General features: G+C 40.0%; 2 protein-coding genes across 2 annotated transcripts; both read right to left on the reverse strand.

Moving 5' to 3' along the window:
- Window positions 1-1,980: 1,980 nt before the first annotated feature.
- Window positions 1,981-14,908, reverse strand: LOC118404050 (oleosin-B4-like). The gene is made up of 7 exons (XM_035803002.1): window positions 14,696-14,908; window positions 12,350-12,436; window positions 11,964-12,008; window positions 11,436-11,554; window positions 3,316-3,533; window positions 2,266-2,790; window positions 1,981-2,103 (listed from the first exon to the last, which is right to left on the reverse strand). The coding sequence occupies exons 1-6, from the start codon at window positions 14,784-14,786 to the stop codon at window positions 2,619-2,621; spliced, it is 732 nt and encodes a 243-aa protein (XP_035658895.1). The 5' UTR covers window positions 14,787-14,908; the 3' UTR covers window positions 1,981-2,103; window positions 2,266-2,618.
- An 802-nt stretch (window positions 14,909-15,710) lies between these two features.
- Window positions 15,711-18,386, reverse strand: LOC118404048 (oleosin-B4-like; the record flags this gene model as incomplete). The annotated part of the gene is given in 6 exon segments (XM_035803001.1): window positions 15,711-16,236; window positions 16,610-16,684; window positions 17,003-17,147; window positions 17,329-17,434; window positions 17,938-18,056; window positions 18,347-18,386. Coding segments are annotated over 6 exon segments (633 nt in total), but the record flags the coding sequence as incomplete, so codon positions are not given.
- Between the last annotated feature and the right edge of the window lie 281 nt (window positions 18,387-18,667).

The raw sequence follows: 18,667 nt of genomic DNA on the forward strand, positions 1-18,667 counted from the left end.
CACCAGAGGTATGGGCCGAATTGGTCACCCATAACCCTACCTTTGGGTTTCGGGCTAAAGGGCCCGTCCCGTCGAACCTCCCTTTCGGGCGGGTTGGGCCGCCTTTTTTTTTTTTTATCGCCCGGGGGGGGGGGCGGGATTTACGGGGGGGCGAGATCGCTGTCACACCTGTGTAGAAAACCATAGACGAGGACAATGTGGCACTGCACTCAATTCAGCAACTTAATTAACAGTGCCACATACACAGTATTGGGGTTCGAAATGGTACAGAAATGAATCTCTTCATGAAGTTTACTTAAGGGGATCCGCCTGTAAATCCGCCATGCAAATCGAATTTAATTCAGGGTCTAAAACTTGAAGATTTTTTTCCTGGTCAAATGGGTAGAAATCCTTGCAGTTGTGAAGTGGGTGTGACAGGGGAGGGTTTCTACTTTCTGATTAGGGCCAAAAAGCTGAGTTTTTGTGGTTGTTATATATAAAGGGGGTATAAAGACTTTTTTGTCCTAGCACATGGCCTCCTCGCTTGGTTGTGGTGCGGTTTTGAGGTCAAGGGTCAGTTTTTTTTTTCAGTTTTCCGGAAGTCCGTGCCGTTAGATTGATGCCGAAATGTGTTTTTTCGGATAACTGAGATGTCTGGCTTTCATATGAGGGTATGTTTGTGTGCCAGTAACGTCAGAAAGTTGAGTTATTAACAGTTGCTTTCTCCTCTTTTTTGTATGGGGAACCATTGTTTAGAGGCTGTATATTGAATGACCTGCGGATCCCCTTAACAGTCTTAGCTTGTTCCCACAACTGTTAACTTTCTTTGTCCAGTTTTGGAAGGAATTCGGGTGTTGAGTTCGCTTGAAATAAATTAAGTGGTCCATGTTTTGTTGACAATAATCTAATTTATTACCATCTCTTGGAAATGTGCAAGGACATTTTGTTCCGATATGAGCTGGAGGAAAACACAGTATTACGCTGAAAGGCTTTCAATGAAGGGACAAGTAGTGTGAGATTATTGGGATAATAACCATGAAAATACTGACAAAAAAATAAAGAAACAAGGAGGCATTTTTTCTGTCATAGAGGTCAAGCTTTCCAATGTCTGTCGAAAATTCCTTGAAGATTGAAATCTTAGGAAATCGGAGGACATTCATGTTTTTTCGTAACACCATACGTGGCGACCAAGTTGGTTGAAATTACTGTTAATGCATTTAAGTTCGCGGGGATTTAATTTCGCGGTACCGGGAAAAATGACTTTTCGCGGTGGATGTAGTTTCGCGGTAACAACATAGACTGCAGTCTAATACCACAGTAGAAAAATGTTCGCAGTGGTTTTAAATTCGCGGTGAAGTGATCGCCGCAAAACCGCGAACATTAATCCACCGCGAACATTTCTGCATTTACAGTATCATGGAAACTCATCTGTGTTGGTAATAATCATGCTAATCTCTCTTCCAACAGATAGGCATACACGGATCAAATTTTTAACGACCACTGTCGCCTTCTTCAGGATCAATACTGATGACCGATCACCAATCACTTTAGAACGTAAACTTACATTCTGAAGTGATTGGTCATCTGTATTGATAAAAAAAAGTGACATTTGTCGATGAAAATTTGATCCGTGTATGCCTATCTGTTGGAAGAAAAGTTTAGCATTGTACTAAGCTAATTGAAAGTTTCTCATAGATATTACAATTCTGACGGACCGTGTAGGGACATTATATTGTCATATATATACTTTTAACATCTACCTCATATATTACAAGGTAATTGCTAAAATTAGAATCGTGAAAAAACGTAGATGATGTGCGACGTAAACTTCCTGTGACCTATGACCCACTGCTCACTGAGTTACATGTTCTATCTGTTTGGCGTGACGTCACGAAAGATGTGGATTACTCATTCTTTCACAAAGCCTGCAGTTTGACAGTTGAAATTTGGGCCAGTCCAACCTTTGTGTTGTAAACCACAGTGTAACGACGCAAATGAACCTTTAAGCTTAAACATACAGTTCACAGACTGCTTTATTGGGAAGAAAGTTAACCGTTACAGTCCTTAGGCTGCATTGCAAATTAAAACAACAAAGCATTACAAGAAGAAATATTGTATTAGGACCTTAATCTCCAAGCAGATCCTACGGTAGCATAAGACAGTGTCAAAAGGAGTGTGTTTTACTACCCGGTAGCGAAACACACTCCTAAGCCGGCTTCACTCCTCTGGCAGCTTTTGACACTGTCTTATGCTACCCAGTAGGATCTGCTTGGAGATTATAAGGACCTATTAGATTTTAGGCTTGCAACATTTCAATTTGAAACATGAGAATCGCATGGATCTTCTTCACTTGATCGAAACATTGATATTATTATGAAACTTAAAATTGTTGTGTTATCTCGATGTCATGTCTTTTTGCTTACTGTCCCCAATTCTCTGTTAGTTGTGGTAATGGATATCATTACTTGCGGTATCTTTAAAACTTAAAACAGAACCACTAAAGTATATCTCAACTCAAAATGTATCAAACGTTGACAACGAATACAGGGTCATAGTATTTGTTACAGTAGTTAAAAATGCATTTTCGTCTTTATCTATTGTTACAGTCTCTTTCCTATCTTTTTGTGGTTAACATTTTTTTACTTCTTCAGGAACATTTTTCCCGCTGCAAAGATGTCACTGGCGTCAATGCCGTCACTAAGGTCAATGCCCTTGCTCTTATGACCTTTACTCTTGTGACCTTTGCTCCCGCTCGCCATGTTTGCCAGAGCCTTCATGTCCTCCATGCCGAACCCATCACTCAGATCGAACCTGGGAAAAACAAGATGGCGGCAACGTGAAGGTCAAATACCTAACGTTCGTTTGACAAAGATGGTGGGTATACGGCACTTCTTACAGGAACGATTCAGACATGTTACTCAAAAGCAATGCCATCTGCGCATGCATGCTCTAAACGGCGAAATGGCTTATTGTTTTGTTTAATGGTTTTCGTTTTATCTACTTGGGTTTAGACTTGTGTTTCCCGCCATGATGCCCTTATCCTTTGCCCCCTAGTAGCAAGAGTTGCTTGAGTAATTCCTATTTGCAATTTGTTTTGACCTTGATGTCTAACATTCATCGACACCTTTCAGGGGTCCATAAAAGTAGTTACAGTAGAAGCCGTTTAATTGCACAGGCTAATTGCAAGCGTATTTCGCGCATTTATCCGGCTGGTTCAATAATGCGAAGTTATCCAGCTGGACCGCATCGGTTTGTGATTTTGGCATTCCGTGTGTGCGTTAATCTGTTATGCAATTAACCGGATTCTACTGTATAACTTAGATTCAGTTTACTTACTTGGGTTGAGACTTGTGTTTTCCGTGTTTCCCCCCTCCCTTCCCGCCGAGCAGCATGCCTCCAAGTCCGGCCAGTGCGCCCATTTTCAGCCCACCCATGCCTCCCTTCTTGTGCTTCTTCTTCCGTCCGTGCCCTCCTCCCATCGCCCCCTTTCCCAGAAACTTCAGCATGCCTTTATCAACACCGCCGCCTCCGGTCTTAGACATCATACTCAGGGCCTGTATGGTTGGAGGAACATTGGTTAAGAACAATATCTGCTAAAGAAAAAAAGTAACATAAGGGTGGGGTCTTCTTCCTTCCGTTTACGTATACGTCAGTGTCATCCCATTGCCCCCTTCCGCAGGAATTTCAGCATGCCCTTATCAACACCGTCGACTCCGGTCTTAGACATCATACTCAAGGCCTGTAAGGTTGAAGGAACATTGGTTAAGAACAATATCTGTTAAAGAAAAAAGTAACGTAAGGGTGGATTTTTTCTTCCGTTCTTGCCCCCCTCCCATAGCTCCTTTACCCAGAAACTTCAGCATGCCCTTATCAACACCGCCGCCTCCGGTCTTAGACATCATACTCAGAGCCTGGGTGGTTGGAGGAACATTGGTTAAGAACAATATCTGTTAAAGAAAAAAAGGAATGTAAGGGTGGCTTTTTTCTTCCGTTCTTGCCCCCCTCCCATAGCTCCTTTACCCAGAAACTTCAGCATGCCCTTATCAACACCGCCGCCTCCGGTCTTAGACATCATACTCAGAGCCTGGGTGGTTGGAGGAACATTGGTTAAGAACAATATCTGTTAAAGAAAAAAGTAACGTAAGGGTGGATTTTTTCTTCCGTTCTTGCCCCCCTCCCATAGCTCCTTTACCCAGAAACTTCAGCATGCCCTTATCAACACCGCCGCCGCCGGTCTTAGACATCATACTCAGGGCCTGGAAGATTGGAGGAAAATTACAATGTTTGCTTGGTTTCATGTTTACTTATAGTCTCCACTGGTAACATAGAACTTGCTCGTCTTCTTGCTACCGCAATCCTTTACAAATATAATCTACAAGCATAGACTCTATCCGATCATTCATAGAATACAACACGAGGTCTCCGGTTCTGATTCTATATTGAAGGTGTTAACGCTACAGGAAGTGAGTTATCGGAACTTTTTACTAATTCTATATATATATCGCATATTCTGTATATGATTTGGAGATTTTGAAGACTGTTAGGAGAACTTTAATTGTAAAATGGGTGACCACGCCGAGGACCACGCCAAAACCCACGCCAAGACGCCGAAACGCAAGACCCCGGGTACGAAGTTCTGGAATGTCAACCTGAACCAACTTCCCGCGGACGAGTCTCTTGCCTTCGACTACGAAGACCAAGATAAATCCCGTTTCTGCGGGGTTAAACTGCGGTCCAAACAGCTGGACAAATGGATCACAGCCCACAAGGACGCTTTCAACGAAACGTTTGAAAGGACCAAGGAGACAACTGTCACCTGGAAAAGCACACCTGGCATTACATGTATGACGGTCCAGACCACCACAGCCACAAGGAAGTCAGGTAAAGGTCTTCTCTCTGTACATTTCTATCACAAGAAACACGGATTGATGGTACAAGGGCAATGCACCAAGTGGTGGATGAACATTTTGTATCCTGAACTCTTAGTCAACATAAACGCCCAAGTAGATATGCAGACAAGGTCAACGATCAAAGATGGCGTCCTACGCGTCAGGGACGCCATAGACAACTTTCCTACGGTAACACTAGAATCGACTACACCAAAGCAAGTCTTTAATAGCGGTGTCCATGAAACACCAACTTTACCCAAGTGCGCCAATCCTCGAAACCTACAAGATCTGCAAGCACCCGTAAGTGAAGATATGGAAGAAGAGATACAGATTGTGTTTGATACAAGCACAAAACATAGCGGGAACATAGAAGTGCCTGTAAGTAGCGATGCGGAAGATCAAGGGCCGAGTAGGATTGAAAAACGCGCCAAACAGGTCTCTGATACTAAGAATGGCGAACAAAGTGAGCTTACAACAAAAGCCGTAGATATTCCAAACTTAGCGCGGTTGACTGCGGTTGAGAAATCCCAGAGAACCAGCGATGCTGCTTTTGGCGATTTACAGAAACAGTTTGTCGACATGACTCATAATCTTAACGCGCTACGGGATGAGCTGCTTGCAAAAGAACGGGAGAGGGAAGAGTCTCAAACCAATATGCTTAAAGAACTGTCCACTAAAGTTGAAGCAGCACAGAAGTCACTAGAGAGCCACATCAAGAAGGTAGTCAACAAATTACAGACCAACATCTGTCATGTCCAAAAAGATCTAGTGTCGCAAAGAGAGGAGTTAGCGAAAGAAAAAAACGCGACAGTTCAAGAAATGACAATAGAGCGGAACATCTGGATGGAGAGGAATCGTGGCTTGTCCATCAAAGTGGACGCCTTGTCTGCATCGAATGCAGAGTTGCAGCAGGCCATCACAATTCAAGACTCAGAACTTCAGTATCTGTTTGATAGGTTAAAACAGATTGAAGAAAACCGTACCTGCCGAGGCTGTACAAAACCAACACACACGGGCATGCAAAACTTGAACAACGTGCATGACAATGACATCCCTGGCGACAAACAAGATAACAATGCTGCTACCAACCAAACCATTGTCAAGCAGATTGCAAACATGCTTCCCTCTGCCCATGACAATGCAACAATTGCAACACAGAGCCGTGAAGTCCCTTCACCAGCCACGAGTGTGAAAGAGTCGGCAACTAACACTAGTACGGGAAGTCAGCATCAAAGGTACGAAGTGAGAATTTTTGCGGACTCCATCTTCAGAGATGTAGATGTGAAACGTGCTTTCAATGGAAAGTCCACGAGATTGGTCAGAACCAGCACAGTGACAGCAGCCATTGACTGTATCAAACAAATCAACGACTCGACAACTCAGCAAGTTATACTTCACATCGGTTCCAACGATCTTGATAATAGCAAGCAGAGAAATGACTCAGTCAGTACAACCCTGAACAACACCCGCAGACTACTGGAGGTGACCAAAGCATCGTTCCCTAAAGCGCAGGTAGCAGTCTCACAGGTCCTCCAGAGGGGATTAAATGATAACTCCACACTCAATATCAATATCAAAAACTATAACCAAGAGGTTCTGAATCTGTCTAGGAGTGGCAACTTCAAGTACATCAAACACCGCAAACTGACACAGGATAGGCATCTCTACCTCCCCGACCAGATCCACCTGGATCCTAGTAGCGGCACCAAGATGCTTGTGTCGGACGTCAAGCGAACCTTGTACCCGGCATCCGGGACCGGGGCCGTGAGACAGTCTCCCGCCTGGACAGATACACAGGCCACCCGTCTTCCTGCCAGTGTCAACCAGCGGACGCCCATGAGGTGGCAAAACGGACCTTCTTTTCCGCGCCCTGTTCCAGTTCCAGTCACGAGGTCTAGGAAGCCACCTTACCAGCCGCCCACCGTGAAACAAGCACATAGGAACACAGCGGTTGGAACAGGACAAGCTGCACCTGGCTTGTCGAAGGGAGCTAACATCGGAGTTCCCGGCCAGCTTGGACCGACGACGAGAAGCGGGGACACGGCCAGCGGTACCGGACAAGTCGTTAGGCCCGCCTGGTGGAAAGCTGGCAAGAACGGACATCCCAGCCCACAGTGGAGACAGCTAGGACACCGACTCCGTAAAGTTTGGAACATTCTTATATCTTAATACTCATATGATTCTACACCACCTTCAAGGTAATATCTGAATACTTGTTTACTGATATAATAATATAGTATAAGTCTTACTTCTTGTAGCTGTATTTACACCTTCAATATCTTTAATTTCAAGGACATGGAGAAAAAATCTGCGCTAGTTTTTTCAAGTTGGAATATCCAAGGCAGTGTTAAGAAAAAGTTTAGCGATGTAGAGTTTTGTAATTACTTTAGAAATAGTGATATTGTCTGTATACAGGAAACCTGGGCAGACAATTATGTAGATTTTCAGTTCCCAGGGTATAGTTTGTTTAGTAGTAATAGATGTAGGAATAAGAGGGCAAAACGTAATTCGGGTGGGGTTGCGACTATTTTCAAAAGTTCGTTCAGAAAGGGGATTACAAAATTAGAGAGTAGTTCAGTCGACAGCATTTGGTGCAAACTTGACAAAAAATTCTTTGGACTCGAAAAAGACCTATACCTTTGCAACATTTATATCCCTCCCGAATCCTCAAAGTCCATACAAGTCGACCCTTTTGATACATTATCCATTGATATCTGCAAATTCTCCAATCTTGGTGACATAATCATCCTAGGGGATTTCAATGCTAGAACAGGATCTGTTTTGGAAACCTATTTTAGTATTGATTCCCCGGATGACCCCCTGACAAAAGATGTTTTAGATACAAAGAAAAGGAATAATAGAGATACTAAAGTAAACAATTACGGTAAACGCCTTATAGAATTGTGCTCGTCGGCTGATTTGACCATATTGAATGGCAGATTCGCGGGGGATCTAAAAGGTGATTTTACATGTTATCATTATAATGGTTCAAGTGTTGTGGACTACTGCATCACTCAAAGGTCGATGTTAACCGATATACAATATATGAATGTTAATTCTATATCGCAATTTTCCGATCACTGTCACATCTCTTTCTCATTGTCTGCAAAGCACTCTCCTCTAGTCCTGAAGGAGGATAGCCAATGTTATAATCCTAAACCAACACAATTCATTTGGACTGACGAATCAAAACAATTATATTTAGATACTATAAACAACAAAGACACGCATTCAAAACTGAGAGATTTCTGCAACAAAACATTCCACTCGTCAGAGGAGGCCGTAACAAGCTTCACTGAAATTTTATTAGATGTTTCCAAAAGTTCTCTTAGAATAAGACGTACGATACAAAACAATAAAAAGACACAAATCAAAAAGAACAAAATTTGGTTTGATCAAAATTGTTGGTCCCTACGTCTAAGAGTAAAAAGATTATCTTTAGAACTGAGGAAAGAACCATGGAAACAAGAAACCAGAACGAAGTATTTCACAGCCTTGAAAGAGTACAAAAAAATTATCAAACATTCTAAACGGAATTATAAAGCCAATCTATTACGTGATCTAGAAACATTAAATGAGAAAAACCCCAAACAATTTTGGTCATTGTTCAATACTCTTGACAAGGAAGTAAACGGCACAAAACATAACGGTAACATAGATCCTAATATCACAAGTAAAGAATGGATAGAACACTTTCAAGGATTAAATAATCTGGTAAAAAACAATGAATTTGACAGTTCTTTTGAAAAAAGTATCACTGATTCTCTTAAACATTTAGATAAAAACGCCCAAAATTCATTAGATTACCCTTTCACGACACCAGAAATTATGACTGGTTTGAAATCACTAAAATCTGGAAAAGCATGTGGTATTGACTCTATTTCAAACGAGATGTTAAAATATGGGGCAGAAAAGATATGCGAACCACTGGTCATTCTCTTTAATACAATCCTTTCCAACAACAAATTTCCATCTAACTGGACCACAAGTATCCTTACACCAATTTTTAAATCTGGCGACAAATCTAACGTAGATAATTATAGAGGAATCGCCATCTCAAGCTGTCTGTCCAAATTGTTCACATTCCTTTTAAATACTCGCTTACAGAAATTCGTTGAAAGCAATTGTCTGCTAGCGGACACTCAATTCGGATTCAGAAGAAAGTGCCGAACCTCTGACAATGTATTTATCCTGAAAGCTCTTATTGAGAAATATATTGAAAAAAAGAGAGGGAAATTATATGTTTGCTTTGTTGACATGAAGAAAGCGTTTGACAGTGTATGGCGGGACGGTTTATTCTACAAATTGTTAAATCTTGGTGTTGGTGGGAAATTCTTCAATGTATTGCAATCCATGTACCTCAATGTTAACTATACTGTCAGACTACAAAATGGTTTGTCAAGCCCCTTTGTTTCCACATGCGGAGTAAGACAAGGCTGCAATCTCAGTCCATTATTATTCAATATTTTTATGAACGACCTACCTCAATGCTTTGCTGATAAATGTGACGCCGCAATTTTGAATTCTAAATCACTCAACTGTTTATCTTGGGCAGATGACTTAGCCTTGATCTCATTGTCGAAAGAGGGGCTTCAGAATTGTATCAATAACCTGGAATCTTATTGCAACAAATGGAAATTAAGGGTTAATGTATCTAAAACGAAAGTACTGGTTTTTACAAAAGGTTCTATTAACAGATTATCAAACAAATTCTATATATATGGCAAAGAAATACTAGTAACCTACAGTTATACTTACCTTGGTATTCCCCTGACTTCTTCGGGAAAGTTTAAAGAAGCCAGGAAATATTTAAAGAATAAAGCCATGAGAGCTTTATTCAAACTAAAGTCACTTTTATTCTCAGAAAAGAACATTCCAATTCACCTAGGAATGAGCCTTTTCAACAAGTTTGTACTGCCTATTTTACTGTACGGAGCCGAACTCACATGTTTTGACCAAACTTCTAAAGCAATCAAAATTATTGTATCAAAACAAATTCCAGAATCTTCACCCAAAACTGTTTTCTCTTCCTTTTTAAACAAACTCCATCTAGAGGGAGGTCTCCCAGCAACTGTTAGGAAGAGTGTGTCTTCGGACCTCACTCATACTTACGTCATCCATTTTAAGAAAAGATCAGACAAGGATAGATTATTGAGACTGGCATCAGGAATGAAATTAGAAAATGACAACTTCGCAATTGAAAATATACGACTTTCTTCGCATACTAGTATCCCAGAATTTGACACAATTGACATGAGTTTCCAAAAATTTTTACTCGGAGTACATGCGAAATCATCAAATGACGGCATCCGTGGTGAGTTAGGAACCTTTCCCATTTCGATCAATGCTGAGATACAATTAATCAAATACTGGCACCGTCTAGCAAACTTACCCGAAGATTCTTTACTACGTGAAGCATATGATGTTGTACTTTCCGGCGAATACGACTGGACAAATCACGTAACTGACATTCTCAACTATAATGGTTTTGGACATGTATGGACAAACCCGAGGTTGTATCATGTTAATATGCTAACCGACCAATTACGACTCCGTTTACAGGATATATACATACAAGAATGGTATTCTTCTATCCAGAATAACTCAAAACTTTGCATTTATTCTACGCTAAAGGAAAGATACGGACAAAAGAAGTATCTTTCGAATGTACACAGTTTCGAACTTCGTAGAGCAATTACAAAGATGAGAATCAGTAGTCACAAACTAAATATAGAAGCCGGAAGATATACTAAAATTCCCCGTGACCAGAGGTTTTGTCCATTTTGCCCAAATGAGATCGAAGACGAACGTCACTTTGTTATGGATTGTTCTCGATATAATGATAAACGCACAGAGCTGTTCACATTACTTTCCGCTTGTTCTAAAGAATTTGCTACTCTCTGTTCGATAGATAAATTCAACTACATTCTGGGAGGCGATAACCCTCACTGTGTACAAGTAGGCAAATATATCCACGAATGTTTATACCGTAGAACTAATAGTGTTAATGACATGCTAGACCCTATATGTTGATTTAATCATACCTATAGATATCCATGTATGTGTGTTTAGTTGTACTGTAAGTAGTTGTTATACATGTAGACCTTACGAAAGTCGCTGTACTTTTGTCGTGTCAATAAAGATTGTTGTTACAAAATTGTAATCTACCTTATGACTTCTGATTACTTTTGAGTGAATATGAACAAACAAATTTATCAGTTTTTTTGTCCAGTTTTGTTTGTTGATATGGACCACAAGAAGATCTAGAGTATCTGTAATGCACTTGTACATGGTTAAGCAAATTGTGGACCTGAATATTTGAAGCTGAAACTTAGCAAACAAAATGAAAACTAAGATAAGAATTTTGCATGCTCAACTTAAGATATACATCAGGCAGCCAATGAGTTTCTAAAGGTCATACGTCGTTGAGAACATTGCACGATCGTCACAAGGGGAGTTTGGCAGTTTCAAAACGGCATTCATGGGAAAATAATCGTTTTTGGTAGTATTCCACATCACCGACTAAAACTGCCACAAAAATGTTAAACATCGCCAGAAATCCCTTACCGTGCCCATGGGTCCCATTTTGTCCAGCATTCCGAACTTCTCTAAAACAGCGACGTTCTGCGGCTGAGACAAGTACTGCAGATGGTCGGACACCCCATGTGGATCCTCGACTTCTTCGTCTAATGAAATAAAAGACAATACGTTTTAGAAAACAAATAAATATATGGAGTGCTGCAGACATATTAGGAATTTCTTAATTAAGATTTTAAGAGATATTTTTTATAGGTATATTGGATGCTGAATGTCTATAATGTCCTTATTGTGGGTAGATAATTTGCTGACCGTTTGTTTTATGGATAGTTGGGTCCAGGTTGTCAAAGATATCAGAGTAATATGATTATGAATGTAGAATAAATTTTAATACATCGATAGGTGATGAAAATTGCGTTGATAAGAACAACATATTTATGACAGCAATCGCACTAATGACAGCAGCAACAATGATGATAATTATGCTAATTGTTGTGATAATTACAGCAATAATGATAAGTATTATTATGTTATCATCAAAATCATAAATTTGTTTACCTCCCCATTGTGCCGTTCTGCTGTCGTCATAGTTACCGTGGTCACCTAAACAACAACAGCAATTTGTTATTTTCCGTATAATGATCTATTCAAGTGATAAGCTTCTATGCCTCTTCTTTCTATTACAGTATAAGACGTCCATTCTGTATAAAATAGCATAAAAACAATCATATGATAGAGATAGAAATCTGGAAAGCCAATAAAATATAGGATATAAAATGCTATAAGGTGCTGAATAATAATTACTGATTCGTATATGACGGGGGTGTAGCTACTATCAGGTAGTTAAGCTAGCGAAGGTAACAGATTGTAAGCTACAAGCATTGCCTCTCAACTAATTGATTCACAGACAACAACAGCGAATTAAAGGTTCCGCGTGCACTTACGCCCCCTGTTGGCTTTCCCCAGAATGCCAGACAACTGAGCCAGGTTCCCCAGGACGGCCTGCTCCTCTGGATTCGCCTGTTTCATTACTGGATGGGGTTAAACATTGCAGAAAGGAATATTAGCGAGACAACTATGTCATAATGGTGCTAGGAAATACGTAATCTCTATAAGTAAGTATAACTACCGGTGGAAAGCGTGTAGCATTCATAGCCCCAAATCGGTGAGAAATTGTGGTTTCTGGCCTATATTACTAGTACGTAACAGAACCGGTATATCTACTTGGAGATTAAAAGGAAACACTATCTTAGCAAAAATCCCTGACAAAAACTTCCTTATCCTACTTCTTTCATACATTGAGGGCATGCAATTCTGGGATAGAAAAGTTGTAAATTTGCACATCAACATCTTAAGAGTCAAACTTTCCCCTAGGAAACTATCAGAAGGTGTAATATGAAGTATTTCTAATGTAGAGCTTGAGGTTTTGACTTGACTTTATTGTTCAGCCAGAACATTACAACTCAAGTCATCGGCCTGTTTTTCAGGTAAGCCTGGGGAACAATTACATAACATTTAATAACAAAAACAGTGCAACATTATTACAACACAAAAATGGATAAAACAATCACACCAATAAAAGCAAGGAGGGGGTTGCTGTGGTGTAGTTGTATATTTCAAATGTAGAGCTTGAGGTTTTGACTTGACTGACCATTTATCATCCAATAAGTGTATTAACCTTTAAAGATTTTTAACTAGACAATTAGATGCTGTGCTTAAATGGCCTGAACTGTAGCTTGCTTCTTTGGTTAAGAGGTAAACTATTCCATAATGCTGTATTTCAATAGGTTTTGTATCACAGTTTTGCGAACGGGTAGGTAAACGTACCGCCCATTGGATTCACTGTGACGTATTTTTCCTCCCTACCCACAGAGCCAACAGCCACTGAACAGGCAGATTCTCCGACAGGGAGGTTTAAATGTCAACTTATTTTTCAACATAACACGTAGACGACTATCTTAATATCTGGTATACTCGCTTAAGCTTACTAATAGTTACTTGAAATACTAAATAAAACAATAAATGTGATCTTTGCCATTTCTCTAACTTGTAAACAGCATTTTTCTTAACACTTTTTTTCTTAAGTAAGATTTCTACATGAACTACATAATATAATGGAATAACATACTAAGATGAATTCTTCCTGCTCATTTTGACCGACTATGTAAACATTATCCCACAGATGCAAGCGCCAAGCCTACCATAATGGTCAACATTGTTTTCAACGATTGTAGTGTATGGTCATGACTCATGAGTCATATTGAAACTAGTTCAAACAGTTAGTATTGTAGACAATGTCTATTATGCATCTGTCGACGGAGTCTATTGCACCCTTACTACCACAATAAGATTTCTCTCAGATTTATCTTTGACAAAGTAAGAAAAGTTGTAACTTGTTATGTCCAAGCGGATACAAACCTATCCAACTATCAACATTTTGGGTAAGTGTTTGCGACCATTGTCTCGTATGATTCATTGACTCAAGACATAATCGTTAACAACGTTACAGAATGCCTATTATGCATCTATGAATGAACATCCTTCCTTTTGTAAAACATGTAGCACCACTACTGAGTGTAAAGTCAACCAATCGGCTCATGCAAATGTACTTTTCCATGCAGTAAGCCTAACGTATTAAAGCATTGTTATCCTTGGATGCACAACTCTAGCTAATGAGAAGCTTCTTGTTTGAAACCATGAGGCAACGTTAATGATGTGCGCATGCGTTGGTATAACCTACATCCTACCACGGTGACCCTTTCCTTGCTCAGAATATTGTTTCTATGTGCGAGTAGTTCGGTCACCATGAAGCTACAGAAACGTTTTATGGTAATATATTTGACAGAGCAGTGTAACCAGTAAAGAATAAACCTTAACTAGAAATACGGTGGAAATCAGACTAGCATCAGTAGTCTGCATACTAGTACCTCTGTATTGTACAGCACATTTTACTTAGAAGCTTTGAATACATTGTGCATTTTGGCATACTTGGTGTTGTTTAAGCTATGAAGTGAGAACACCTCTAATGTAAAGGTACTTGGTGACAATTGAGTTCTATTGTACTATAGTTGTCTAGATATAGTAACAATGAGATACTCAATTCTGAATACTTTTACTTAATACTTTCTGGGAATTCTTCGTCCTCGCTGACTTGGCGTTGTTTAAACCTATCAAGTGAGGATGCCTCTAATGTGTACATGTACCTGGTGACAACGAGTCCCATTCCATCAACATAGAGTTCGGGAAAACAAAGAGTTTTGTGCACCTCAGTTCTGAGCACTTTTACTTACTTTCTGGGAATTCGTCGTCCGAGCTGTCACTAGAGTCGCTTCCACTGCCGCTGCCGCTTCCACTGTCACTGTCATTGCCGAAGTGTGCCATCTTTTTGCCAACGGTTTTTCGAAATGATGATAACTCGAGTAAATTTGATACACTTCTAATGTTACAAATATGGCGTGCTGTCTGTAGTGTTTGTCTGTACCTGGTGTCGTCACACGTATAAACGTTAAACGGAACGCCCTTTAGCGTGGGTCAAACCATTCAGACAGGTGTGTAGGGGGTAAAACTTTTTAAAATATTTTCATTGAAGTCTATCTCATGCGATTTTTTAATGTGGCATTGTATTGTAATGTGTGGACTCTATTACTAACTTTGTTAGCAAAATCATTTACAACTTAGCACAGTTATCTTGTCTGTTTCATAGATAATCTACAACACAAGCGAAGCATGGGCAGATCCGTTTTAGCATGCATTATGAACGCTTTACTGGTTTTGTACTAGTCGAACAACATTTTTATCCGGGTCATGACATGACATGGCGGAACGACCAAAACAAATTGTTCTGAGGACCCCATATGTTCCACAATTTGCACCTGTTGTTTACCAATTCGGTCTGAATGATTCTTAAAAACAACATTTCCGAAAGGTAATAAACGAAATTTGTCTAAAAGTGTTATTTGTTAATGTTAGCCGCATCTGTGTTAGTTGAATGTCTAGTTTTAATGTACAATACTTTGTTCCTACATAAAAGGAACACTGTTGTCAAACCACAGAAGTGGGATGCGTTATTCAAGGTCATATATGTTCGAATCATGTCATTGAGAAGACGTATTTAACGACAGACTGGAGGCTCATGGGTCATTACGTCACGCACGGATTGACATCGTTCATACCAAGTGATTTACCATGACGTCATCTTAAGGTGTGTAGATAGGTAATTGCACTGAAAACAACAGTGCGTACTTTACTCTTTCGAAAAGCTTTGAATATCTTGTATTGTAAACAAACAACGACAGAGAACAATCAGACAGCTTCCATTTTAATGTCGTTACAAATAGCGTTACATATACGAACAAAATACGACGTAATAGTTACGGAATAATTGATGATAAAATAAAACAAAGTTGATGAAAATGTTATGATAATAATTTTAGATATACCCCAGTAGGTTAGGTAGCTTCCCACTACATGTTTCAAAAGTGAATACTAGACAACATAAACCCGTGACGACACGGATCTACGTGCACGACATCATCACTAGTCGCTGTAATCGTCACTGCTTTAGTCATCATCATAGGTTAGATAGAACAAAAAATTATCTTTCTAAAAGGTCTACACTAAACTATGACGACACAAAGACAACATATCCTATGACGGCACGGATCTGTGTGTTCGACGTCATCACTAATCGCAGTAATCGTCACTGCTGTAGTCGTCATAGCCTCCCCCTCCGTGCAGCATCTTCCCCAGCCCGTGCAGGTTGTGGAACTTCATCCCTCCTCCCCGTCCGCCATGCTTCCCGCGCTTTCCGTGTTTACCATGGCGACCGTGTCTACGGACAGAATGAAAATTTGTTTTAACATCTTTATTCTAAAAAACAAACAAACAGCACATTGGAAGTAAAGAACTAAAAGACTATTGTCTAGTGTCAATTTACAATTACTATTACAATGTATTTCACAACGAGTGATAATGATGTAGTAGTACAGTCCATCTATCGTGTGGGTAACAGTACAGTCCACGCATCACATTGGGTAATATGCGCCAGGTCATCGAATTAGTTGATTAATTTATTGATTTGTTAATCGATTGGTTAATCCCTTATTCGAAAGGCACGGGGATTATTCGATTATATAGCAAATATGATGTTGTGTTAAGATTAAAGCAAGAATTTTTTTCATTAATGAAAAATTAGTATTATTCACCCGTGGCGGCCTCCAGGCGAGGGTGATCTTGACCCGTGCTTGCCGTGTTTTCCATGTTTACCATGCTTGCCGTGCCTGCGGACAACAAAAGAAAAAATAAACAAAACAAGTTATGAACATGTAGCGGGAGATGGCGCCCAATCCGCTTATAATAACTTATGGCAAAGCATACAGAAACTGCAATGCAAAGACATACTCAAACTCTGACAGAAAGAGGGAAGGAGTAAGAGAAAAGGGAGACAATGAATCAGAGTTAAAGAAAGAAAGAAAGTAAGAGAGATTAAATTAACTATCATTAGGAGGCAAACACTAACGCACTCAAAAAGAAAGAAAAAGAAAGAAAGAAAGAAGGAAAGAAAGGAAAAAAGCATAAGAAAGATATTGATTACTCACTTGCGACGGCCATGAGGTGAACGTGACCCTGACCCCGACCTTGATCCTGACCTTGACCCTGATCTTGACCCTGAGCCAGAACGTGACCCTGACCCACTGCGCCTTCGCCGTCCGTGTTTGCCACGCTTATGTTTTCCTCCATGACCTGGTAGATAAAATTTTAGACAAATGAAATTTAAAAGATATTTTTTTTTTCATAGTTGATTTGTAATACGCTGATCGCCAGTAAGCAATTGTATCGAATAGCATTAAGAAACACAAATACTATCGGACAATCGGGCTACTATTGATAGGAAAAACGCATTTGACATTACGATAAGACTGACCGCGGCTAGGTCGATCCCATGACCCCTGACCTATGCCCCCCAGACAGTCGAAGTCGTAGTCGCGTCCTCCCTTCCCTTTGCCCTTCTTGTTCATGCCCTTCAGAACCTATGGAAAGGAAAAAAAAGAGTAGTATCTTTGACTAAATTTAAAGTTTGAGATATAAATAAATGATTCTTTATTCTTTGAAACAAGAAAATATACAAGTGTACCAGCTTAGGACACTGGCCAACATTATGGCAGGGAAATCACCACAAACATTATCACCACAAACATTACTACGACAAACATCTAAAATCTTTGAACTTAGACTCGGATGTATCAATTATTGTAGCTGCTATGCAAGTTCCTAGCTTGCTAGTTTGTTCTGGTCTTGACATCTGAAAGTGGATCACTTAGCGGCTAGTTAAGTAAATGCAGGGGCGTTTTTGTAAAAAAAAAATTTTGTTCATTCTATACCCCAGCCAGTGGCCCCAGCAATATGGGTTAGGGGGTGAAACCTGCTACGTCTAATTGCCCAATGTTACATTCTTTACCCAAAAAGTTGGCCATCTAGCGACTAGCTATGTAGTTGCAGAGGAGTTTTTGTTAAAAAAATGTCCATTCTTTACCCCCGCCAGTGGCCCCAGCTTGTCCAGCATTCCCATCTTCTTCAGCTTCCTCATGTTCTCGGGTTTCGCCAGGAACTCCAGCGACTCCATCACACCATGGGGGTCGTTATACTCACGGTCTGGGGAACAAAGGAAAATGTTTTGTTTAAATCATCTTTATTCTACACAAGATGAATACACACATTATATAGGACACATGTAAAACCTAGGACAGCCCTTTGTCTGTTTACCAGGATGGCCCAAGGTATTAAAAAGACACTGTATTCGGACACATTACAAGCGTTTAAAACATTAACGCTTCATTTCATAAAATTTAGACCCAGATGAATCGCAGGTAGTTTCTATAGATAAACAGGCTGTTGATATATTCATGCATTCTATATACAGTTTAAAAAGAAATTAGCCTTACCTCCATAACAATGCTTCTTATTGTCATCATAACCCTTGTGCTTCTCTGTAAGATCAAGACTTTTGTTTAGTAATCGATGATAAGTTGACAATTCTTTAAAACGTACTCAAAGATAAAATCAACAAAGAACATAAGATCAAAATATATGACATTCAGGGGATGGTATGATACAACATCCAAACGATATAAGGTCCATTTGCATGGCTTGCGTACTTAGTGGTTAGCGGCCCTGCCTCTAAAACTAGAAGCCGTGAGTTTGCTTGATTCCAGCTATGTCGCTCACCCGACATGCACGCTACGGGAAAGGGTTGCAGTCCTTAT

This window comes from Branchiostoma floridae, chromosome 17 (genome assembly GCF_000003815.2).
Source record: "Branchiostoma floridae strain S238N-H82 chromosome 17, Bfl_VNyyK, whole genome shotgun sequence".
Classification (NCBI taxonomy): domain Eukaryota; kingdom Metazoa; phylum Chordata; class Leptocardii; order Amphioxiformes; family Branchiostomatidae; genus Branchiostoma; species Branchiostoma floridae.

Bases quoted from the DNA above. Each gene is read 5' to 3' on its own strand.
- LOC118404050 (XM_035803002.1), bottom strand. From the start codon at position 14,786: ATGGCACACTTCGGCAATGACAGTGACAGTGGAAGCGGCAGCGGCAGT. The intron at 12,437-14,695 runs GTAAGTAAAAGT...AACCCCATCCAG, and splicing joins GGACGACGAATTCCCAGAAA to TAATGAAACAGGCGAATCCA. The intron at 3,534-11,435 runs GTAAGGGATTTC...CCAACCATACAG, and splicing joins AAATGGGACCCATGGGCACG to GCCCTGAGTATGATGTCTAA.